We start from the raw sequence: 26,254 nt of genomic DNA, 5'->3' as shown, positions 1-26,254 counted from the left end.
GCATTCTTTCTTTGTTGTTCTCTGTCTCCTTCCCCAGTTTGTGTTTTAAAATTGTAGCCAGCAATAGAAATTGACATGGTGCCTATTCCTTGGCATCTCTCTAATGTTGTTCTTGTTGGGCTATGGCTAGGTAAAAGCAGTAAAGGTAGCTCCTCCTGAGTGTAGTGCAGTGGGTCCAGCCTGATTCACCACCTGCTGGCATCCAGTTTTCTTCCCTGGGTTTGAAATTTCTTGTTTTTAATGAGTCCTATTGATGTTTAATCTTTCTCTTTCTCCCTCCATCTTTGTCCTTCTCTTGCCCTTCTGGCCTTATCCTCAACCCTTATTTTTCCCTGTGTTCCTTCCTTCCTTGGCGTTACTCCCACCTGTCCTTCCGACTGCCTCCTTCCAGTTTTTGGTTACCATCCATGGGGAAGAGAGATCGCAACCAGGTAAGCTGACTGTGCTCTACTTTTTTTATTTTCTTGGTTTCATTCTCTCTAGAAAGAACAAAGTGCTGGCTTCTGATTTCCCTCACACTGTGGCATTTGCACGTGAGGTAAGGTAGCCTTGTCCCTTCTTGTTTTAGTAACTCATGTCTTCTGGGCTTTGAATGCAACTCATGTCACTAGCATTATATTGTCTGTTTGAACTGAATAGCTCACAAACTCCTTTTGTGTATCTCCCTGTTTCAGGTTAGCATATGCCTACCTCTCCAATAATGAGTGGGAGGGAGAGTAACTCTTGGCAGGAGGAACTTTGGCCTCATAAAATTCTATAATAATTGGAACATTTTTCTCTTTTTGAATGCTTTGTTTTTCCTCGTTTGGCTCAGGCTTCTGCCTGATAGTCTCTTCAACAGAGAATGGGTTAAAAAAAAAAAAGTCACCTGACTAATTGAATAAACAACTGTAACAGGAAAAAGTAAGAGGTGATTAGCAAGAGAAGTAGGCACTCTTTTAACTGACTGAAGTTCTTGTGTAGGTACTCATACTGTTTTGTATTCTCTGTATGTAAATCTTGCATAGCTTCAGTGGTAGGAGGCTTTTTTACTTACAGTGTAAGAGCACAGGTTCCTGATAGCAGCAAGCAAAGAAAAAAACAACTTCCAATTGAGCGGTCGTGTTGTGACAGTGTTCCTAGTACTGCACACTCCCTTCTGCTCCATTGCAAGTTGGTTTTTGATTGGTGAACACTAGGACTGAAAGTTGTTTTACCCTTCAGATGACTATAAATACATATGTGGCAAGAAATTATTTCCATGCCTTTGTGCAAAGTAATTTCTGGGCCTTTGTGCAACTGTGCGTTTCTTGTTAATGGCAGCATTTCACATACCACTTTTATATTTTTAAGAATGATAACTCTGTAAGCTTTCAAATGACCTGTATAAATCAGTTTTATTTTTCATAACTGAACTTGAAGCAGCTGCAGAGAGTTACTGGTGATTCTCCCCTACTGTGCGGCTGTGGTGTTATTTCACTGATGGTAAACTAATAGTCCAATTTAAGGAGGAGCTTACCAATAACAGAAGCTTTGTTGTACTTAGTACCTCTTCTCTGCCAGAAAGTTTGAAGGCAAAGGCCTAGTACTGAGTTCTAGACTAGCATAAAGCATTTCTGACGAGAGGTCTTCTACAGCTGTGGATTATCCCTATCCAGAAATGCATGTACCAGTCACCCTAGTAATTCAAGAACAAGTGTTCCGGGAACTGGTGAAGCACCTTGCAAAGCAGATGGGAATGATTTTTTTGCTAGTGGTGTGAATTATAAACAAAGAGGAGACCCTGAATGGAAGTGTAACGTGGGCACCCCAGACCGAAGACCACTCTAAATCTTCTATGTGAACTGAACAAAGCTTTCACTGTGCATTTTATGAGTAGATTTGTTCCATATCTTTCCCGTCCCATAAAAAATATATTAGAATTATGTTTTCTACAGTGAAGCACAGGCTTGATGCCTTTAGGGTTTGTCTAGTGTATATCTTACGAAGGATGCAAGATTAGCCTGACCACACGTGGTTTCAGAAAATCGTTTTAAGCAGTTTGCAAGGGAAGCTTGTGAATAGGAGGAGCAGCTCACTTGCTGTGGAATGAATTGGCAGCTCATTGTGAACTGAGCCTGGTGGGCCTTGAGCCTTCTAGAGATCTGTTTCAGTGACACGTATGGCCACCGGGAATATTGGCACTGTTGGGAAGTTCTGTGATTGCACTCTTTGTAGCAGTGACTTTCCATGCTGCAATATGAATGTGGACAGGGGGCTTCACTACAGGGAGGTGAACTTTTTGCTTGTGGTATGCAGCAGTAGAGCTCTTCAAGTATGCTCTTAGTCAACCAGCATATGTAATTATGTGAGGTGGAAGAAAAGTGTGCCTGTAGGGCTGTCTGTCGGGAGAAGATGGTTATGAGTTTTTCCTGTTGCACCCTGTGCTAACTTTTCATTTGAATTGAGAGTCAGTTCTCACCTAGGCTCATCCATTGGGATTTTGAAAAGATTTACTTATACTGTATGAACAACTACAGGGAGTAGATCTGAGCAGCTGTATCTGGAGACTATTTCCTTTAACACTTTGCTTAAATAAAATCTCTTGACTTTCCAGTTCAATCCATTATCTCCTCTGTACTCTCTGGATGTGCTTGCTGATGCTTCCCACCGAAGATGCTCACCAGCACACTGCACCGCCAGGTAACTCCCTTGCTCTGCTCTGTTGGGGTTGTCTGACTTCCCTCCCGTACTTCCCTTCAGGAGCACTATGCAGTCTGAACAGTACTCACCAGCCTGGAAGTTAATGCACTTTTCCTTGTGATGCCTGTGTTCAAACTTAGCATAGAACATACCAATGCAGCTTAGCTGGCAGACTCAGTACTCTAAGCACTCAGGACGTATTGAAATATTTTGTGTGACAGACAGGCAGAGTATACTGTCTTTTTAGAAATAAATGTGATCTGTTTTTCATTGTGCAACGAGATGCTGCAAGTCTGTTACGTAGGTGCAAATGGGCACAGTATTGTTCCCCAATATTCAAATCAGAACGAGATGAAAGGGAAAGTGCTGACAGACTAGTGTGAGTGCCTTGCTGAGGCATTTTGGTCTCCTGGGTGCCTAAAATAGATCCTCTGAACAGATTCAGAACTCACCTGAGGTGATCTCCAGTGGCTTGGTATCTTTCTCTATTGCAATTTAGATCTGGTCTGGCCAAATGTTGGGGTTAACGTTTGAATCTGCGTGGTTGGGGTTAACATGCTCTTTGGGCACCTTTTGCTGACTAAGCCTATATGAAATCCAAGTGTTGGAGGTGGTCTTGGTCTTGGAGGTGACTCCGGTTCTTGTGCTGCAGGTGACTATTTAAAGGTAAGGTTGAGCTCTTTCACTATACAAGGCAACAGACTTGCTTGGGGGACAGCTCTGCTTACGTGCTCGTACGAAGGATCAAATCTGAAAGAACTGTCTGGACTTTAAGCTTCCTGGCTTTTTTTCCCCCTTGTTAATTAGCAAATAGAGCATGAAAAATGTACTGAGGTTGTATGTGTCTAAACTGAAGCTTGGCACCCACCCAGCAAAGCCTCTCCTCCCACTGGCTACTGCAGGGAATTTTGTGATGTCGCACCATGACCTCATGCTGCTGTAGCCAGCATGCTAAAGCTGGAAGAGGAGGTAGGGGGAAGGGAGGGAAATGAACTCTTAAACGGTCAGCTGGATGAGAATAAAAAGAATCCAGAAGATTGTGCATCAGCAAATTGGTTCCTTTCTGTGCTTTTGCCCCATTCTGGGGATGTTTTGTGCCTGTGAAGCAAGATTAATTGATCTCTTCATCTGCAGTGAGGATAACCTTTCTTGTGCCTCATGTGTTTCACTTTGTGCTATGCAGAAATTACAGGTGAGACCAGCTGTTTGGTGTTTGTCCTCTGGAAAGGAGATCTGGACAGCTCCTGCCCGCAAATTTGACTGTAGCAAAGTTCTGCCTTTATGATGATCAGTGAAGGGCTTTTCCAAAACTATTGAGTGTTGCAAGAGATTTCTGAAGCTGGAGTGATCGTGTTTGCTTGGTTTTACTGCATATATAGTCTAGTTAACCCATGGACATATGCTTGCTTGGTTTTACTGCATATATAGTCTAGTTAACCCATGGACATATGCTTGATTCCTTCCTCTAAGGAGCAGGTGACTGCAGTCCTGACAAACAATATCCCCAATGAATTGTTACTGAATGTTGGCAGAGAAGTTGCTTGTCTCATCCTAGCAGTGACTGCATTTTTAAGTGCCTGTCATTTAGGAAAGCAGTTCCTTCTTATAGTGGCAAATGTGCTCATCTTTGGTGGGGTTGGGGGAGTGGAGGGCAACTATGGTAAGAATAAAAAATGTTATATGGCCCAATAATGTGGCAGGGATTGAATTCTTTAGTGCGAGGTGCCTGCTTTATGTAAAAATGCTGCCAAGGGCACAGAAGGAAATTGATTCCTCCACAGGTATGTTCTCTTAATAGTAGTTCTTTAGGTACTTCAAGAGCTAAGTCCATTGGCAGTCTGTTTTCCTACAGGAATTTCAGGTGATCTCTGTAAGCTCTGTTCAGCCATTAAGCCCCAGTTAATTCTTCCTCTTTTTTCATGGATGGAGTCAATTCTAGCATTTTATGCTTTAGTAAGGTCCTAACAGCTTGCATCTTGTACTCAAGAAACTCTGCTCAGAGATTTGTCAGAATGGGGTGGGGGTGCTAATTTCCTGAGAATTCTGTGAAATACTTTAAAGAAGAACTTGTCTTGATGATATTTCTTCAACTTGATGCCCAGTGCTTGATGGAAAACTACCTCTCTGCTTAGCTTCTGCTATCACAAATGTGTCCAATGGAGCATAACTACCAGGTAGAGTCTGCCCTCTCCAGTGGAAATGTTTTCTTTTCTTCTGTGGTGGATTTTGGTGCAGTTCGTCTGGAAGTGCAGCATGTCACTGGTAACCCATTCCTCCATTAACCAGATCTGTTGCTCAGAATACTGAGCGCAGGTGGGGGCGTTCAAGAAAGGCTTTTCAGTGTCAAGGAGGAAGTTCTATGTGGAAGGTTCCTTGGGAAGTCTTATTTGAAAGGCTGTGTGAATTGTACACTACCAAGATTACCTTTCTTGCTTTATGTCTGTGATGAGAAGAGATTTCATTCAAAGTGTGTGCATAGCACTGGGAATTTCACACCCATCATTAGAAGCAGTTTTGTGTGTGTGGTGACTGTTATCATTAGTGGTATAATTTTATTTTGTGAAGCGAGGAGAGTTTCCTGCTTTCTTGCAGTCCTCCCAAGGGACAGCTGGTGTATTAATTTGCTGTATTGCCTCCTGGCTGTTCCCAGGCTGTTTTTCCTCTTCATCATGGAATTTTTAATGGCCCTGCTGCCTCTCGGGAGGCATGCAAGGAAGAGTACCTCGGGGATCTCTTCCTTTTTTCACATGCCTATAATTACTCTCCTTTAAGAGCACAAAGCGTTTGCTAATCATGTCTTGTCTGTTAAGGTTTCTGCTTGACGATGCAGGCTGTTAAAAGCAGGCAAGCAGAGACTTGCGTGGACAGCCCAAGTGATCCTTCGCCTTTTTACCCTCTACCTGTTTCCCTCTCTGGGTGAAAGGAGTGGTCTGTACAGAATTTTCTTCTTTAAGTCTTTAACTCTCCTGAAGAGGATTTTCTACAGGCTCAAGCAGAATGTTATTAGATTCTGGGTATCCAATGGCTCTATCAGTAGAAAGATGTTATAGGTTGTGGGTTGGTGGAATGTTATTCCACTGAGGCAGGATCGGAGTTTCAGAAGAGCCTACAGCCAATGTTCCCTTCAATTTAAGTTTTAATAACAGGTAGAACAAGAGAGGAAGGTAGAAGATGATAAATTGTCCCTAATGTCATTTATGGTGTGTCTAGCCTGGAAAACAGGGTTATGGGTGAAAAACTTAATTAAATGCTCTGACCGGAGTTTATAAGAAAAGTGGACCTCAGTGCCCAGTGAGATGGCAAGTAGAAGTTCAAGATGAAGATTTGAAGAATTACGTTAGATAGACCTCTGAACAGTTCAGCTAAATCCTCAAAGAAAGGAGTAAATCATTTGCATGCCCTCTCAACTAATATTAACGATAAACCTAGAGGCTTAATTGCATTAAGAAGCAAGACTTGAATCTTTCCTGGAACATGGTATAGAAATCTAAAAGGGTAGGTGATCATCTTCTAGTAAACTGCCAAGTGCTCCAAACCCTGGATTTGTTGGTGCTTTTAGAGTGGAAAGGCTTGAAGGTCTCTAATTCTAGTTCCAGCTCTAGAAATATGCATGTTTAAGTAAATCACTTTTTTTTTTTTCTTTTCCATTTCTGCCTCTTACCCAAGCATGTGGAGGTATAGGGATTGCCTGCAATGTCAAGCCCTTCCTGAGATAGCTGAAGGAGTGAATGATTGTTTCTGGGTTCGTGCTGTCCCACTTGACCGGGATAGTATCTTGCTCATTTCATGTGACCTATCCACACATCTTCATCTTCCTGGAATGTCTGTATATAAAACTGTCTTTGCTGTTGACTGCTTTAGGCATCTTTCTCTCAAATTTTTTATTTTTTTTTCCACTTAGCCAGAACACTTTCATGTCTTCCTTTGCTTCTAAAGCCTAGCTAATATTCCAGCTGGGGATATAACTGAATTCTTCTGACAGGCATGCAGTGAACAGCAGCTATCAACCTACTGTCATACGCAGTTGTCTAAGGCCTAACGCTTCCATTTTGGTGAATCCTAATTCTCCGGAGTGAAAAATAAATTCCCCTTGGCTTCAGAAGCTTGTTTACTTACTACCTCTTTCTTCCTCTATGAAGTATGTTGCCACTGTGAAATCCGTGTACTCAGCAGGCCTGGCAAATATTAGGGCTGTTTCTGGCACATGTACCATGAGTCAGTACGAAAACAGTGAACACAGTATGGGATCGCATCATCTCTATTCAGAACGCTTACTTGGGAAAATAGAAAAAAATGTGTTCCCTCTTGTTAGAATGCTTACTTGGGGAACAGAGTGCAGCTGCATGAAGGCCCGTGACATTCAGATGATTTAAGAAGTGGACTGACCTGTTAGTGATTTTGAAATCTGAAAATGTGCTCTAGCAGTTGTCTCATGAGGCTCTGCAGGGCAGAGGAGACTGCTGCAGACAAATATCAGCGTTGTGATGTGGTAACAGGAGCTACTTGTATGGCAGCTTTATATGCAGACTGGATGAGCAACTTGTATTGATTTACAAATGTTGTGTGCAGATCAGACTTTGGTGCCCAGCTGGGTCTATAGTTTCAAAGAGGAGGAGGAACTCTGCTCTTACTATTAATTTTGTGAAGCCACCATAAACAGCCTCAGGTAACACTTCAGGGCTTAGAGGAAGAACCTTTCATTTGGCCTATGTTTGCTGGGAATTCAGCATCGCAACTGCTACAGCTGGGCTGTGTGGAATTCTTTTGGTAGCAGTTTCCTTGTTGAACATTTACTTTTAACATGAGGATAATAGCACCCCTTGTTTGTATGACAGTAGATTAATGGCTACCTTATTTTCACTACAGAATCCACGTGCTCTGCATCTTCCAGGGATAGGGGTAGAATAAAGGTTGTCAGCAGAGAAACTGAATAATGTTGAGAACTGAATAATGTTGCAAGAGGCATATACCCCCAGGTGTCTGATACGCCATCCCTTTCCAAGAAGGCCACAGACTGTCGCAGTTAGCTGTGCAGGATCTTCTTAGAGGCCTCTGTTATGAGACTGAGTTGTATTTTACTCCGGATTTTGAGTGGACGTCATTTTACAATCTAGACTTCTCTTTACAGACTAAGGTGTGAGAGGCCTGATCCTGTTCAGTCAGGTTCTTTGTGAGTTTGTGTCTGCTTGTGCAGACATTGTTTTCCACGGATTATATTGTTTGCCAGACTTAAAACCTACAGTTTTCCATTTTTAAATCTATGACAGGGTTAAGGAGTAGCAAGCTCAAATGACCCCGATAGTCCAACATGCAGTCAGCTTGAACTGTAGGAGTGAAATAGGACTCCGGTGTATGCAATTGCAGTTCCTTTAAAGAAAATAAAAATAAAACATCATAGAATAAGTATGTCAAAGAGAAAAAGAAAGCATTGCTCAAAATCCTTTTGACACACTAAAGACAACAACGAATCCCAGCTTTGTGCATAGCAACGCCTGCTTTTTCTCCAGTGTGACCTGCATCAGAATCAGGTACCTTGAGTGCTATGGTACAATCAAAAGAAAAGGAATTACCCAGGAAATATGGATTTAGCTTATGATTTATAAATAAATAAATAAATAAAAGCACATCACTGTCAGAAACAAACTATACTTTTTTTTAAGAGAAAACCATTTTTTTCTGTACATATGTAATTTTTTGTTATCTCCTGTTAGTGAGAGGTCACAGTGTTGATTTGGATATATTGTGGCTACCCAAGTACCCAGGCTGTACTTTGGAGCCTGCTGTGTGTCTCCAGATATGTTCTACTTTCTCTCTTCCCAGGGTAGAATTTCAGTCCTTTCTGGACTGTAAGGTAGGTTTTCTGTGGTCACCTATTGGATCCAACAGAGACTGAGTACTGCAACTTTTTTTTTTTACTTATGATCCACCAGCCATTGTCCAAAAGTTATCAGGCAATTATTTACTTGTTATTGTTTGTGCAACACCAAGGAAATTATAGAATCCTAGCAGAAGAAATAGCCAGTAAGGATGGAGTAAGTACCATTCGGCTTTCTCAGTTTAGGCCCAAATCTGTCATCCCACAAAGCTCTGTACCTCTGACTTCTTCACAGAGGCTTGTGACAGTGTACCAATGTGTATTTTCAGTCATCCTTTCCTCTTGTTCTTGTTCTGTTTTACCTCTGAGTCATTTTGAACTGTACAGAAGAGTTGTTTAAACTTACCTTTCACAGAACGACTAATTCATCTTGCAGCCTGTAACAGATTTTCACAATTCATAGTTCAGCCTGTCCGATGTTAGGCGGTATGCTACGCATACCCACTGCCTTACCTTCCTGGTGGTGGTGTTTCTAAGAGTCTGCTGTTACACTGGTATTTGCCAACCTATTCTCTTACCAATATAGCACCTGTATTTAGGTTAGTAAACAGAAATTGAAAGGTGTGTTAGCTACCAAAAAAAGCATATTTCATAAAATGTGCCTCAGGTACCCTTCCTGTCCATGTCTTAATGAGGTCTATCATTCCTGTGTGCATTCTTCTTTCTCCCTCTCCCAAGGTACCTACTACCTGGAGATTCCCTGTATGCAGATTTACGGTGCCCGTAAAGTGCACCAACCACTTGAAACTGACACTTTTACCACCAGGGCAGTCAGAGCCAGTGAGTAATCAATAGGTTCCTGATTTACTAACTGGAGTGTGGGTGATCAATAAGGGATAAACCTGAACGAAATACACGTTACAGAGGCAATTTATGACCTCTGAGCCTTTGTGTGTTAGAGGCAGGGCTGATAGATTCAGCATCCTTGCTACTAGTCTCCAGCTGGAGTACAATTTGCCTTTATTTTTAGTACAAGAAGGGATTTTGAGATTCTCAGACTTTTTTTTTCTACTTTCGTTCTGTGCAATTGTGAGGTAGAGGTAGATGTGGTCTGAGCATGGATCTGAGAACCAGGAGCTCTGATTCTAAATTTAGCTGTAACATTTGTGAACCGGGAAAAAATTGCATAAAGTCACTTAGAAATGATTGTGCATACTTCCTTTGTAGTCTGTAGTGATTATCTGCCAAGGATCAGTTAGCTTATGTAGTGTAAGCTCATAAAATTAAAAGTGAATCTTTTCTTTATTATATAATAAGATTATTTGGATTGTTGTATGTAATCATAAAGTCATCTAGTTAGTAATCTAATCTTGTAACAGTGATGCTAAATAAAAACCTGATGTTCCACTTGATTGACACTATCTTTTCCTTGGGCTATGTGTGCCTAAATGTTTCAGAATACATTGTAAAACTGTGCCAAAATACTATTTGGCCACTATCACAACCATGTACAAAAGCATATTTTTTTTTAGCATGCATGAGGTCACTTACAAGTTAGTCATATATGTGTATAAACAAAGGATTTGTATGTGCAGTCTCCAGTTGTGCTGGTATTTTTGCAAGCCTTTAGTTCTGATTATGTTAATACGTGCTCCCAGAAATCAAGGATTTGAAAAATTGGCCCTCAATGAAATATAACAAAATATATACAGGTTAAAATATAACAGGTTAAAAAAATGTAAACTAATTAATGTCAAATTAAGATGACAAATCATGTAGAACTTCAAAATAGTAGTTGAGAATACAGAATAGTAGCTATTTTGTTGTTTTCTTTCTTATTTTGTGGTTGCATGCTTGTTACAGGTAAGTAGGTAGACCCTGTAGTATTCAAACAATTTATAGTTTTGGCTTGCAGAGGGAATTTTTTGTGCTTCCCTGCATTGTTCTGTGTAGCTACAACAGGAAACTTCCTATTTGTGTAAATTCGGCTTCTGAAATTGTATATATTACAAATATGGTTTTTTTTTTTAATAAATTTTGGCATGGAGGTATGAAGCTGCAATCTTTCCCTCTTGCTATCTGTAAAAGTTTTCAGCACTTGATAAATGTTAAATGTTCAGGAAAAGAAATCAAAATAAACTTTAAAGACAGAAGCATTTCATCACTTAATTGTCAAAATGTATATGGTTCCAATCTTTACATGATGTAAACACCTCACAGTCCTTAATGGTTTTTATTTGCACGGCAGTTCTGCATTTGTCACATCACATCTGATGCAGAGAGCAACCAAACAACTTGCCAAAGAAATTCTGTTATCTCAGACAAAGCAGGGGTTTGAATCCAACATCACTGCTAAATTATGCATTTGTATTCATTATGGATTGTATTTGAGAAGGTTCTCTGGACTGCTGCCAAGACTGTCTTTTCTGAATTAAACCTCAGTTCTTCCTAAGTCTGGAACCTGGAGGATGGCTCTGTTCAAGCATGTCCTTGTAAGGCAGGTTTCTTCTTAGTTGGCAAAGGGTTAATAAAGTGGTCATTGGTAGGCTTCAGACTCAACAGCTGATGTGACTGGGACAGATTATGCCTTTCAGCTATCTTACAGGTGCAGCGAGGTGATGATACTGCAAGCCAGATCCAGCTGTTTTCACTGCACTTTCTATAAGGAAATCATGATTTTGGAAATTCATGAAACAGTTTTGCATTTCTAACTATATGAACTTACAGTTACAGTAGAAATAGTATTCATGGACACTTAGACTATACATACTTTGTAAGATGACTACAGTTTTAAATATGTTTAAGTTAGTTTAGTTTCTGAATAAGGGAATAAATGTCTTGTAATTTCTTCAGTGCAACATTGCAGACATTTTTTAGACTTGTATAGAAGTAATGATAGGGTGTCTCATATCTCTGCTTGATCTTGTCTTTACTTATGCAAAGGTTATTTAAAAGTGAATGCAAAACTAGATCCTTTAATTGCTAGGAAATAATTATTATTTTGCTCAGTTTATTTTTGTGTGCTCTTAAAAGAAGTGTGAGCATAATGTTATGTTAACAAAAAATCTGAGGAAAACTTCCCTGAGAAGCTTGTGGTTCACATTAACTATTGATTAAGAGGCTGTTGTGGAGGAGGGTTGGAGGATGACTGGCCAGAGTTTCAAGGGAAGGTGACGCTGGAACAGAGTTTAACTGGCTGTTTTAATTTCTCTGTAGGCAAGCAAATGTACACCTGGGACCACCATGCTCAAGGGACATCAAGAGGAAACGAAAGCCAGCTGCAGCCTCCACATCCAGCCCAACATCAGGTAACCTGGATTTATCTGTCTGCCAGCATTTCTAAAGTTGTGTCCCTCTTGGGCAGAGTGCCAGAGTCAGAACAGTCAAAAATAGCATTACCTTGATTTGAAACTAAAAATACAAGTGAGAGAAAGGCAACATGTAAGAGAATATCATGTGTGTTTTGTGGAGCATCAAAAGCTGCCAAGTAAACAAATCTTTCATAGTGTAGTTATAGTAAGGTAACTTAATGCTCCACTGTGCAGGGGCTAATAATCTGTTTTGCCAGAAGGTGTTATTTCCACTGGTCCTAAATTATGCAGTATATGGTAATAAGAAGGTGATTGGTGTACACAGTGTGTGCCTTCAGTGTTGGGCTGACATTAGCTGGTGGCTTTGTGCCCTTTTTCATTATGCCTCTGGACACTTTGGCAGGAGCAGAAATATGGTAATTTTTATATGATCATTAGTTGAGAAGACCTAACTCCCTTGGAGTTGTCTTACTGTTATGGGTGAAAGTAGTCAATTTTTTTCTTTTTCTTGCTCTGGGTGTGTAGTGTTTTCCTATGATTTAATTCTGGAAAGTGATTACTCATCAGAATCTTTAAAAGTGTAAATCCACAGAACACAGAAGGTTTTAGGAGACTGACTTCTGGCCTTTCAGCCTACCCTACCTCTTAAAATATTTTGCCTGCTATCAAGTGACTGATGTTCTCGCAACTAGCTCATTAAGAAACTATGGTTGTAATCCAGTGACAAAGAATTGGGTGAACTGATGGGAAAAATGGTGATGTGAAAACCATAAAGGCCAAAGAAACTGGTGATGAATAGGGGGAAATGAGGTTTGGGTTTCTTTGTTGGGCTGGTGATAGACAGTAGAATAATGAAATAAGAGATAGTACAACTTTCTTCCCTCAAGTGATAGGTCTGGAGTGCAGACTGCCTAAAAGGTTCCATATTAAAAAAGAAAAGAACATTAATAATCCGTTGCTCAGCAGAAGTCTTACTTGTTATTGACAGTTTATTTGGGATGTTCTTTCCTAGCTTTTGAGTATCTCGTGTTAGCGTACTCAGACTTCTGAAGTGAAAGGGTTAGTAAAATCGTGTATGGTAGCCACAGAATTTTAGTTCTGAGGTATTAGGTTTTCTTGGTATGAATGCTAGTGTCTCATTATGAGATGTTTTTACCTGTCTGTGTAGTTTTTGTTCAAAGTGTAACTTCTGTACTGCATTGCTGCTCATGCTCTATAGGGAGAGCTTCCACTTTTTAATGCATGCATGTTTCAAAATATTATGTGCATTTTACTTAACTGATTAGGCAGAGTGTATAGTGAACATCTTTTTACAGAGCTGAAGCTGCATCTGGAGTGGAACTCAGCAATGGAATGTAGCACAGATGTCTGACAATCTTTTAGGGAGGATGAGGGTGAAAAACAGTATTGCAAATTAAGGAAGGAGGGTGTAGTTGCTGGGAAGCTGGGCAAGCTGCTTGTGATGATCATCAAGAGAGAAGTGCTGCAGGATCTTTAAAGGTAGAAATGGTAAAGAGCTCTGCCTTACACCCTGTTTATAAACAGCCCCAGCAACATTAACAGATGGGCAGGGTTTGCTACAGTGCTTGCAGAAAGAAACTCAAGTGATAGGGTAACTGCAGCTGAGTCCTAGCTAACTTTCTACAGAAGTCTCTCAAATGCAGCTGCAGCACAACCTGGGCATGTAACTTGGAAACATCTAAAAACTGGTATTATTTCCACCAAAGGTGATCTGACTGCAGAATGACTAATGTCTGAAGAAATAACACGGGACTACTCTGCAGTAATGTAGAATTAACTGAAGCCTCTTAGACTTGTTAGATGTTGTTGAGGCAGATGGAGATTTTTCTGCCTTGTATACATTTACTCATCTCTACATAAATGTCCTACCCTGGATTCCCCTGTCCCTGAGGAATCATGGCAGCCTCATTTTCTCACTACAGAGGCTCTGTTTGTGGTGTCTTACTCCTTTTTCAAAAGATGAAACATGGGTGAATCAGAACGCAAGCCCATGACTGTCACTGCAGGCACACGCAGTGTTGGATTTCTTCACTTTTAAATAGATTCTTAGCTGAGTCCAACTGCTCCCGTCTCACTTGTTGACCAGGTCCTGCTTCAGTGATCTCCTTTTTTGCAACCTGAGTGCCCCATGGAGGTGAAGGACACAGCCTGAGCTGGCTCCATCAGTCAGCAGAACAAATGGGCTTGCTCTGCCGAACATCGGGCCATCTCGGATTCCACCTCTTTTATAGAGATGAGTGATGAAGAGGGGCTCGTTCCGCTTTGCCGCTGTATTAATACACATCAGGGGCCAGCTCCCGGCACTAAATCACGCTACTGCATACATCTGTTATCGGACTCCTCACTAGTGTGATGAACAAGACTGCAGATAGAGGCTTCCTCGTGTCATTCTTTATAGGATTTTCCTAAAAGAATAAATAGCTCAAATCTCTGCCAACACTCTCCCCTGTCATTGTGATGAATTTAGCTTCTTTCTTAAACATGCAGCTACAAATCTTCCCCTGTCGCCTCCCCCGCCACCGCCATCCACTGAAAGTTTTGAGTTGAATTTGGCTGAAATCAGAAGATGCTAATAAAAGGAATATGAGATGTAGATGCTAGCTCCCTTCTAATTGCAGGAATGAGAGAAAGGAGCTGGAGATAGGTTTATTTGGGAGCCGAGCAAACTAGGTTTATTCCGTGTCTACTCACATGCTTTTATGACAGTAGTTATGGGTTCTGGTAAAGGATGCTTTGTTAGAGACCTTTGTATAAACATCAAAAAACATGTATTGTTGTAGCAGAAGTGCCTAGGTCTCTATTGTTACAGCATTAAACTTCCATTATTTGTCCACCCTTTGAGACTAATTAGCCTAAATACCACAGCTGTGGTTGAAGAATAACATTTTGGAAAAAGGCCTGGATGCTGAGAGCAACAAAAAAAATTGCCAGAAAATTCAAAATTCATTTGCACGTCAGGGGATGACTGTTACTACCAAAAATAAGTTGTCACATGCAAGTGTTGAGAGAGATTGAAAATTAAAGTTCGTGCTTTCTGTGCTGTGTGATTCAGCAGTGTGAGAGCCCTAAAGCATGAGGCTTCCACAAAGCAAGAACAAAAGTCTGACTGGTGTAGTTTGGCAGTAGAATAAGAAAATCTGGCGGTGAGAAAGAGTGGCTGTGCTGGATTAGATGAAAAGTTCATCCAATTTATTGACCAACAATCATGCCTAGGGAAGTGGAAAGTCTGTGGTGATAAAAATCCTTCAGATTTTCAGTGATCTAAGGCTAGGGGCTTCAAAACACAAGGGTAGTGTCCTTGTATTCAGTAAACTCAGTTTCAGTGAGATATATTTGGAATAATGTCCCCTGGGGCATAGCAGAGCTTGTCTCAAAAATGCTTTGTAAAACTTCCTTCTCATTGTAGTTATTCTCTAGCTTGAAAGGGATCTCATGAAGATTGTCACATCTGTCTTCCATTTCTCAGAGCAGACCACTAGTATAGATGGTCATGAAATACGTAGTGAACAGTTGTCCAGCTTCCCACTGAGGTGTTCAGCAGTTGTGTGCTTTAGTCACCTACACACGTAGCAGTGTGTGTGGAAATTCACATCTTATTCACTTATTACTGCAGGGGAGAGTCTGGAGGAAAAATCCTCATAAATAGATTTTGTCTGTCTTGACGTGCATTCATACTTATAAAGTAATTCAAAAAATTCTAAAAGGTAACAACTGCTTCTGAAACTACGTATTAAAGAACAGTCTGAGTAGTGGCAATTTAGTGAATTTTGCCCTTTATTTCTTGATAATGCATTTGCTTGTTCCCATGCTGTGATGGCACCCCATAATAAGAAGCCTGCTTTTTTTTTCTTTGATCAAAGATGAAGAGCCCAAGTGGGGAGGCTGCTAGTGGTGTAATATCGGTGGTGATTATTAGCTTAAACTTTTGCTTAGTTTTTCTTTTTTTTTGGGAATGTTCAGATGGAGGAAATCAATGGGCTACAAGTAAAACACAGTGTGTGCTGTTATCAGCTGCGTTGTTGTGGTTGTGTGGAAATGACTCACTGTTTTGGATGTGCAGGAGCAAGATTGTTGGGATCCAGGTCTACTGAGTGTGGAACCTCAGCCATTGATGCTATTTTTTTATTTAAACTTCAAAGCAGTCAGTCCTCTAGTTGTGGCTTATTACGGCCTCTATCCTCCATCCACTGCAGAGCAGCAGAAGCAGCTTGTAATAAAAACACAATTATTACATTACTCTGTTCTGCTTGTAATTCAGGATACTGAGAATGGGAGCAAACTCTCATATTTCTAGGTTTTCTTGCAATCATTCTAGAAATTTGGGTTACTGGTTGGTTGAGCTGTGGATTTGCAAATTCTTCCTGCTAATTATAGCCTGTCCCATTTTGAAGCAGCATTTGTATTGAGAAAATGGGAATGGATTCCAGCCTAGCTTAGCCAGGTAGCTTCTTGTTCTAATAGTCTGATTTACCACATTGGATGTATGTGGAGGTTCATGGTACCATTGGTATTGATGGTGACCTATGTTCTCTTCTTTAACTGAGCTTTTCAACCTGAAAATTGTCAAGTTTTCAGAGACTTGTTGATTTTCAATAGGAACTCTGACTAAGGGGACTGGTTAGTGGTAGCTTGGAATTCTACATGTGGGAATCATCAGGGCAAGAATGCTAATGCTCTCAAGAACCTGTCTTTCAAAGAATTTGGAGGGGGCAGAACTTGCAGGAACTCAATCAATAGCACCCTTATATAAATAATGATATATATGAGGAGTTTGCCATGAAATCACTTGTTCTAACTTGTTTTTTTTTAATCTCCTTTTCCTATTCTCTTCCTCTGCTCCCCCTTTCCTGCAATTTTATATTCCAGCGACTTTATCTGTGCACACGGATGCTGCAGAGTCAGACCTACCAGCAACAACATCCCTGAGATCCCAGAACTCTGAGTGGACAGGGAAAACACCAGCAGCTGAGAAAGCCACTATTGCTGCCTCCACTAACTTTTTTAAAATGCCGCCAGAGAAGAGCCCCGGATACAGCTAAAAGAAACCATTGCAACTGTAAAAGCTTGCTGGATTTTGGGAGTGTTTGACTCTGGTGTATGTCTTCATCAAACATCTTGTTTGGCAGTAGTGATATCTTCAGTATCGGCACGTGATGCGTGCCATCGTCCAGATAGATCTGCGTGCCCTGCATATCTAAACGATGTTTGTGAATCTGTGTTTAAAAAAAGGTAATCAGTGTTGGGACTGCAGTGACTTTTTAAACTGTTCTTGCTATTGCTGTATTTATTATGCATTCATCTCCTTCCCTGATGCCAGCTCCTATGTGCTGGGTTGTATACAGAATCTTTTGGATTTTCAGATCTTGGTCTATATTCACCCATGGACATGTTGCTTATTTACTGCATTTGGCATTTTCTGTGTGAAAGTCCCCCTGCTTTCTCCAAGGCCAGGAAGACTTCTTGGCTGGGGAATTAGGAGGGAATGCTAACAAGATGAAACATGGAACCTGAATTCTGTAGTAGCAGAATGTTTTTAGGCCATGTGTGAATGAACTCAAACCATGTTGCTTCTAGTGAAGCAAATACAGTGCTTGTCCATTCAGAAATTGCCCCAGGCTCACTGACAGCATGGTCCATTTCCTTCTCCCTTCTTCTGAATGTCTTTCATCTTGCTTTGTGTAGTGCATGTTCTTTCCTAAATTTCCTACTGGATAAGGATTTGGAAGAACCACTTGGACATAAATGTGGAAGCTGGTGTCATGGAAAGGAACCTGGGCCCTCAAATATCCTTCAAGTATGGTAGAGGTTATATCTAACTTCTGTTTCTCAGTGTTTAACTTCAAAAGAGACTGTCTGCATTTCCCAGGACATTTTCCATCGAAGTTACCATGTAACTGAACAACAACAACAACAAAAAAAGATTTAAAGTGTCACTTGTGTTCAAAGCCTTCTTGGTACTGATCAGACCATATCTGTCTCATGTTCTCACTCCCTTCAAAAAAGCATTGTCTGCTCTATCTGTTGGAGGTGTCTCCACCTGCTGTTGATTGTACTTTACTCTGCAGCATGCACAGAAGAGATTCTGTTCTCTTTGTAATGCTTGCACTTGGTCCTCTGTTACCTTCTCTCTTGCAGAATATACGGATAGTGATTTCTCCCCTCTTTTTCATCTATTCTTGATCACATTACATGTACTTTTATTGAGTTACTCTGCCTGGAATTTATTTTGGGCTAAATTTTTAGGATATATACCTGTATAGCACATGTCAAAGGGCCCATGGCCTCATGGGTTCCCAAGTCCTTTAAAAATAAGACATATTTGTATTAACACAATTACTTTTGTTTTTCTCTCTGGGTGGAGCTTCCAGACAGGGCAACTGAAGCTTGTAAAACTCATTTTGAATGTGGAAGTGCAGTTAGCACTGTTTTTACCATTTTTTTGCAGTGTTTTTAGTGGTTTTACAGTGTTTGCCTCTCCCTTTTAAATCAAATAGCTGAGGGACAGATTTGATTTCAAAGCTATAAGGCAGTGTTTTATATTTAATTATGTATTAATATGTTAAATGGTCATAACGTATACAAAACAAAAAATTGAACAGCTCAGTCTAAATCATGATTGACAAATACAGTTACATTACAGACACACGGCCTGTGTCTGATCCCCTAATACCTACTTATTCGTGGGGAGAGATCCAAATTGGATTTATATTTCGCAGCCCAAGCAAACTGTCAGATCTGCCCATGCAAATCCCCCTCAAAATATTATTTTGTTTTTAGTGGTACATTTTAGAACTATTTAGAACAGGGAAAGCCTTTTTACCTTGCCAAAGGTGTACAGAGGTCAGTTTGGATTATGGGACAAGCAGCGAAGGCTTTGTGGAATGAGGAGTGTTCCTGTTTTAAAGAAGCCCTTGGATTGTCTTATTTTGTACTTGGAGCACTTGGCTCAGTGATGCTTGAGAGGTAATGGAAGAAATCTAAACACTTGGAGGGCCTGTGATCTAGAATTTATAAAGAGGAAGGAAACCTGAAAAGTAGGCAATTGTCTGTCTTGTACTTGTGAGCACAGTGAAGGCAATGGTGGTCACATTCTCCTGACAGCCAGCAAATAAATTTTTGGTTTAGAGCTTTGTAACCCAACTTGCAGGGAGTGGTCCCCTGAAAGAGCATTTGTGCAATTCAGTATTTGTCTCATGAAGGCTCTTCCACAACCTCTCTTGGTTTGAGTCTATTTAACAGACTCATTCCAGTTATCAAGCATTTAGTTGCAGTTTTAAAATCTGGTCTTCTATGTTCCCCTTTTTTAGAACAATTCTGATACAGCAAGATATATTCCAAGTATTCTTCAGAGCAATACTGTTTCTTTTGTGGTGGCAGGACAGTTTAAAACCTTTACAAGAGGTGTTAGGGAATCGACAGCCTTCATCTCCCTCTTGGGAGGAAGGACACCAGACTTCACATGATTTTCCTCTGGGGGCAGTGAAAGATAAATTATCATCAGATTTTCCTATTGAGGTCAGTGGCACTGTTCATCTGAGTAAGCCCTAAGGTTGTAAGCTTCCTAGGAGGTCCTCCTTGCCTTTAAAGGTTGAATGTACCTGTCGTGCTACTGAAGAGTAACTACAGCAGGCCTTGTCTTGATTAATCATGCTTCTGGTTATGGCAGCTTCCTGGAAGTGCTGGGAGACCTAAATTCTTGTAGCTTCCCTGTCTTTCCTATTTCTACGTTGGAATCCATTTGTAGGTCAGTCAGGCTCTCAACCAAATTTGATTCTCCTGACTGGCAGACAAGCTATATGAATCATATGTCATGTTTCATCTTGTTCCTCCAGGGTGTTTATCTAAATTCATCTTCATACTCCAGTAGCTTCATTCAGTTTTGAATACTTGCAGCGTTCTTAAATGAATGAAGTGGGTTCTTTGCTTCATCTCTTTTCCTCCAAGGCAGGTTCCTTAAACCTGTCCCAGGTACAAGAATCTGCATCTACCTTGGTTGGAACTCAGGAGGATTCTGTCTGCTCAGTCTGTCAAGGTCCCTTTGGATGGTATCCCTGCCCTCTATCATATCAGCAGCTCCCCCTGTCTATGGCATATTTTCCTTCTCTCTTTGAGAGTATGTTCTGTTCTGTTCTCCACATCATTATGAAGATGCTGAACAGCATCGATCCCAGTATTGTCTTCTGAGGTGTGCTTCTCATAACTTGGCACCATGTACACTTCAAACCACTGTTCATTATTCTTTGAGCTGGACAGTTCACCAATTTCTCACTGACCTCTCATACTGGGCTGCGTCCACTCCATAGCTCCCCAATTTGGCTGCGAGGATGCTATGAGAGACTGCCACGAGAGGCTTGCTAAGGTCCATGTAAGCAGCGTCCACTGTCCTCCGCTCCTTCACAGAGCCTGTCATTTCATCCTAGAAGGCAGTCAGATTAATAGGTATGATTTTCCCTCGTTAAATATGGCTGCCTGTTCCTAGTCACCTTTATGTCCTTTGGATGCTTGGAAATGGCTTCCAGAACTTTCTCCATAAACTTATGAGGGACTGAGGTAAGGTTCACTCGTCTGTCGTTCCCCAGGTGGTCCTCAATGCCTTTTTAGAAAGAGGCACAATATACTGCCCTTCTTGCCCCTGTCATATCATGCAATTTCCCCCAGGTTTTCAAAGATTATGGAGACCAGCTCATAATGAAACTCTTATGCAAAAAGAATTTTGTGTATGTGTGGCAAGAAGGTGCACATTCAGTGGAAGAGAAAGATCTGGGAGGAACACATTTAAGTAGCTGTTCTTTGCACGTTTCCAGCAGTTCCAATGAGCTCTAGTGAGGCTTAAGTTCCAGTTTAGTAGGTACTGGAGAGGTGCAAATTAAAAGAATGGTTTTATGATTTTAAGATAAGGTGCAATAAAGAGCAAAGAAAGCAGCAAAACAGTAGCTGGAGAGAAACTCATAAGAGGCTGGGAGTAGTGCTACCGAATGATAGATTAGCTTCGTGATTGTGCTGTGCAGAGGTGTGTCTTGCTACCATTCCTGAATAATGACACTGAGATGGTTAGTGCTGTCCTTCAAATTGCAGAAGCTCATGCTGTTACCTTGCGGATGTTGTGGACAGCTGCTCGGTGGGCAGAGGATGAGAAGGGAAATAGGTGGAGGGGCAGCAGTGAGAGTGATTGTGTGTCTTTTTTAACACTGTAATCCCCCTCTGCACTGAAGAAAGAACATGCTACAAAAAAACACAACATATGTGCCAGGAAACTGAAAAGAAATTATGTAAAGTAGATAAGAACTTTGATTTGTTGTCTTCAGGATCAGTTTCTTAACCAGAAAAATTTCAGTGAAACAAAAGTAAAGGCTGCTACCAGTCATTTGTTCAGAAAATGTACTTCAGGAGGGGTATTGGTTATAGTAGTAATACTATTTTAGGAGAATATCAAAGGAGGACAAAAATCTGCTCTCACTGTAATACTGCTTTCTATTCCAGTTTGTGTTTGCATTGGAGACATCCTGCTTTTGTACCTTAAAATGTAGTAAAGTTTCTTAGAGTATAAAACATAAGGGGCTACTTGCTTTACATAAGGCAAGACAAGATTCTTAAGCCATTAATTTTTACTCAGTACAAGGACAGAGCTTGGCACAGAGAGAGAACGTAGCCTCTTAATTATACCAAAGCATCTCATTGTTTAAAGAAGTAAACTGACTCACAGGCAGGTGAGACTGAACTGGCACCAGTTCCTGGAGCCCTCAGTGAGGTAACAGACTTGTGTTGTGGAGACATAGGGAACCCTCAACGTACATCACAATTTTAATGCAGGTAAAAATCCTTCTCAAGTGCAGACCTGGCTGTTAGTGTGACTGTAGTGTGTTGAGAATAGTGTGCCAACTGGCACACTCAGAAAGAGAATTCTTGCACCAACTCAAAGAATTGGTAGAAGTAGAAAATGGACAGGTACAGCTTCTTTTATATGAAAGAAAGAAGCAAAATACATATATCTGCAGAAAGTAATTGGAAAAAGTATTGCTGACCCCTGCGTGTGTGACCCAGTGTATTCATTGTCTTAAAGCAGAGCTGCCAGTATTATGAGGATGATCAGGGTTTTGCAAAGCTGGCCTCTTTTCCGTGTAACCTCTGAAGGAATGGGATGAACAGCATAAGGAAGGCTGCACTGGGTCAGGCTGAAGGTCTGTCTAGTTTGTATTCTGTCTCACAGTGGCCAGGTTTGGATGTCTAGGGGGTACCTGAGAACAAAGGAATTATGTAGTGAGACCTCTCTTTTACATTCTCTTAGCCATGGTGCCAGGTAACAAAAAAGACTTTAACTTTCTTCAAAGCTGGAGAAAGCTTTTGTGAACCTTTTAGCTATGGTATCCTGCAACTGGATTTAATTATATTTTTAGAAGGACAAGTAATCTGACTTCAGAAGCTTCAAGTAAGGAGTAACTCATCTTCCTTAGTTTTTGTTATTAATTGCCCTCCCTATTAGGAAATTGCATCTTCTTTTTTCATAGATATCATCATCCTGGCGTTTTCTTGTTATGCTTTTTTTCCAGCAAGCTTGGGAAGTCCTATTCTTCCTTTACAACTAGGCTTCTTTGTCTTGTATAACTAGCTATACACAGCCAACAAGTACTTGTAATCCATTAACACATGTAAGTCATTATTCATAAGCTTCACACTATAAAACTTGTCATTCAGCCTTTTAATTCCATTCCTGCATGAAAATACCCAGTATTCCACATTCATCTGCATTCAGTTCTAGTGTCTGCACAAAGTATTCTTTACAGAGGCAGGAAATCTTGCTTGCCTGTTGCTATTCAGCCTTCATATATTCATGTAACCACACATCGTGTTAATCCTTGCTGTCCAGACACTGCTGTAACGCTACCATAACGCTGGTATGGAGGCAGCAGACTCGATCTAAAGTTCTTATAGCTGCTTTTCAATGCACAGACTCCTAGAAATAATAATCTTTTTTATTATTATTATTATTCTGAAATGCACCATGTTTCTTTAGCTGTATTACAGTGCAATTTTGGACTAAAGGATCTTAATTCAGAATACTTAAGAGCTCAGTCTCTTTGGTTTTATCAGAAGAGGATCAGAGATGCCTTGCCTGTGTAGTAGAAAGCCCCCAATGGAAGTGGAAATACCAGGAAATAAAGCATTTCACATCTTCAGCAGATGGGCATAAAAATAAGCTGGAAGCCACAGTCAGATGAATTCAAGGTAGAAATAGGGTGTGAGGTTTGAACATTAAGGACAAATTAACCATGGAACAAAGCACTGTGGAAACAGTAGGTTCTTTGTATCTTCAGGCTTTGCTTTGAAGACAGCAGCAGCTTCCTTGAAAGAGTGTTGTAGCCAAATATAAACCACTGAGATAAATACAGAGGCATCTAAAAGGCGAGGAATGGTCAATTTTATAGGATTTTCCAGTCACTTTTGTTCGATTTTACTGTCTACATGAAATGAGAGTTGCGTCTGGTTTAGAATCTCGGAGAAGTCTGGCTTGGCTTTTTTTTCTGCGTTGTAGAGATCTGTTGAAAAATGGGAAGTCTTTTGGCAAACAGAGAGAAAAAACATGGTGGTGGAAGTTTTATGGTGTTACTAAAAAAATTGTCTTGAAATTTGCATGGGAAGGTGCAAAGATGAGAAAAAATTACCTCTGCCATCTGAAATGATGCATCATTTCTGTACGCTTGTTGATTTCTGAGCAGTACAATGACATACAAGTGTGCAGTGCTGAGACACATGATCACTCGGTGGAAGATGCTCCTTGCTGAGGACTTCCTCGTTCTTGCTGTACTGGCTGCTGTCTCAGGGTGGCATTCAGGATGTTCATGCTTAGCTTCAGCAGCTTTGTCTCAGTTCTTTAAATTCAACTCTGTGAACATTGCACTGGAATTGGAGACAAGTGAAGGAAGAGCATTAGTGGGGTTATTACCCTGATAGGATAGTTGCATCTTTCCTCTTTTGTGGCATAAAAAGCTGCCTCTCAGTAGAAGTGTCTTGGTGGTGGCTTTTAGCTTTCACTATCACACCAAAAGAGCAAGACGGGAGGTTTCTTCCTGTGGAACAGTTGTGCTGCAATCACCTGAGAGGAGATGCTGTGACCAGAGGAAGTGCTTTTCTGGGAGTCTGTGCTCTAACTTTTGTACTTTTTGTACAACTTTACAGAGCAGCGACCTTGTGGAGTGCAGCTTTAAAATACATCGTGCTATCTTTGTTCCAAAATAGATGTAAGATATAGTGAAGGAATAATGCCACGTTCAAATTGTTGCTTAGATCTTTAAGGTCCCTTCCAACCTAACCTATTTTATGAATCAAATCCCAAGCCCTGGACGTAGTATTAATGTCTCATGCCAGCACCTCTTGTTGTTGTCCAGCATGGTGTGTGAGTGCCGTGAGCTGAGACTGGTCTGGCCTGACTTGAGCCCCTAGGCACTGCTGAAGCCTTTGAGTTTTCTTTCAAGTCTGGTGACACCAGACAGTTAGCCAAAGCCATCAGTTTCAGTCTAGCTTCCTTCTGTCCCAGACAGCTTACCTAGAGAGTTCACAAACAGGTCTACTGCTCAAAACCTGTAACGAGCCACATTGTACATGTTACAAATGTTGTACGTGGTCATAAGATTTAACTGTTTAATAGACTCTGGATTCTTAGGACTCTGTTTTGGGGGTAACATGTAAATAAGATTCTTGCTTGTATTATTTTGTCTTAAACATGTATTCTCTGAACAAGGGTCTTGCAGAATCTCTGTTCTGATTATAAAAACTGGAAATAAATCAATTTATGAAAGAATTGTTGTATCTGATACAAAACAAACTGGGTTGAAAGTAGGAGAAGGTACAGTGACACTGAAGTAGATTTACAGGACTGCAATGTCCATAATTTGCATGCTTCCTTGACAGTTTTCTTAAATATAAGCTGTTAGCTGAGGGTCTGTAGGAAGTTACTGTGCTTTTTTCCTTTGAACTGCAAACTGAAGTCAAGGAGTTCAGGTAACTCACTTATGTCCTTTTTTTTTTTTTTTTTTTTTTTTTTTTCCAATGATTTTGTTTCCCAGTTTGTCATGATGTCATCTCTAGGCAATTGTGATGCTCCCTGTTTGGAGTTTGAAAAGATTCCAGAGTTTCTTAAGTAGTCTTTCACTTCCAAGTCACCACTTCAGATCTACCCAGTCCCAAAAAGGATTTCATTTAAATGAGTAGGTCAGTTCCAATTGATATTTTAATGGATATCCATTTATTTTGCCAACACTAACATCCTTTTAAGATTGATTAGCCTCATTCTTTTATTTATTTTTTTAACCACGGTAGCAGTGGCTTCAAAGATCAAATGAGCAGTGGACTTTGAATTTCCTTTTGCATGTATTTTCATCCCCAAATTGACAGCTATACATACTTGTGGAAGTAGGGCTCCTTCTACATTAACTGTTCCCACAAACAAATTGTGAAAAATTAGAACCCAAACTGATTGAATGCTTTTAAACAAAGATCAAGATCTTTTAGAAACTGCTTCAAGTTGTCAATATTATGCATGTCCTTTTAATTTGTTTTGTTTTCCAATTTTTAGAAATGTTGCTTTTTTTTCTCTCTCATCTGCAAGCCACACCTCTGGGAACTGGGAAGTGTTTCTGGTCGGATGTGCTGATTTTTGTTGGGAGGAAGGTGAAAAGAGCTCTTAAGAACAGATTGTCTTACAGGATGTGCCCCGGTTTGACAAATATGGTGAGCTGTGGGTAACAGTCAAAAATAGTCAGATGCTGTACCACACCTACCTGCATTTTTTCTTTGTAATGAAGCATTTCATTTGATAATTGGGATGTCTTTTTTTTTTTTTTTTTTTTTTTAAGCTGATTTTTCTGTTTGTCTTCACATACCCTTAGTTCTACATGCAAAAGCAGGTGGTAACTTCAGTAGCCGGGCTGGCTGTGGGGTCCCATCCAAGTGGTGGTTTTTTTATCTTCTACTGGAGTTTTTCAGACCATGTTCATTTTATAATTTTCCAGCTCAGAGAATCACCTGAAACTACAAATGAATACAGGTAGACTTACTATGTGCTCATGGAGGATTTCACACAGCTAAATAAACGATAGTTCATAACTAGGAGTACAAAATTTGTTCTCTACCAAAGTCAACAAATTTTTCAGTAACGGCAGTTACTTAATTTTTTTTTAATGAAAAGTTGTATAAAGTAGTATATAGAGTTTCAAAAAGCTAAGTGATATTCATTTCATTCAATCCCATTGGGGAGTGACAGGGACATACCTAAAGACGAGAACAAGAGCAGACTTGAGCATACTTTAGTCAGGAGGTGCTGCCATTAGGGAAATGAAACATGGATTTTGCAGAACACCTTTAAAATTGCAATGTATCGGAAGAACTCTAGTTGGAGAACTCTTCCCGAAAGTTTCACCAACCTTGCCTTAGGAGTCTTCTTCATCCTGCT

The 26,254-nt window shown here is 40.4% G+C and overlaps 1 protein-coding gene across 13 annotated transcripts in view; it reads left to right on the top strand.

The window, feature by feature from the left end:
- GPATCH2L (G-patch domain containing 2 like) overlaps nucleotides 1-24,604 on the top strand; it is a 38,360-nt gene extending 13,756 nt beyond the window's left edge. For 7 of the 13 annotated variants that reach the window (XM_027459479.3, XM_027459478.3, XM_027459480.3 and 4 more), the window contains 4 exons: nucleotides 484-538; nucleotides 2,576-2,661; nucleotides 11,693-11,784; nucleotides 16,675-24,604. In XM_027459479.3, the coding sequence (XP_027315280.3) occupies nucleotides 484-538; nucleotides 2,576-2,661; nucleotides 11,693-11,784; nucleotides 16,675-16,847 (406 nt within the window). In that variant the 3' untranslated portion in view covers nucleotides 16,848-24,604. Of the gene's footprint in view, nucleotides 1-391; nucleotides 432-483; nucleotides 539-2,575; nucleotides 2,662-11,692; nucleotides 11,785-16,674 lie in introns of all 13 variants that reach the window. The other 6 variants (XM_072038427.1, XM_027459484.3, XM_072038428.1 and 3 more) reach the window with 3 other exon arrangements.
- Nucleotides 24,605-26,254: the final 1,650 nt, after the last annotated feature.

Source organism: Anas platyrhynchos, chromosome 5 (genome assembly GCF_047663525.1).
Source record: "Anas platyrhynchos isolate ZD024472 breed Pekin duck chromosome 5, IASCAAS_PekinDuck_T2T, whole genome shotgun sequence".
Classification (NCBI taxonomy): domain Eukaryota; kingdom Metazoa; phylum Chordata; class Aves; order Anseriformes; family Anatidae; genus Anas; species Anas platyrhynchos.
The sequence above is the reverse complement of the archived record's forward strand: the minus strand, read 5'-3'. Positions and strand labels throughout refer to the sequence as shown.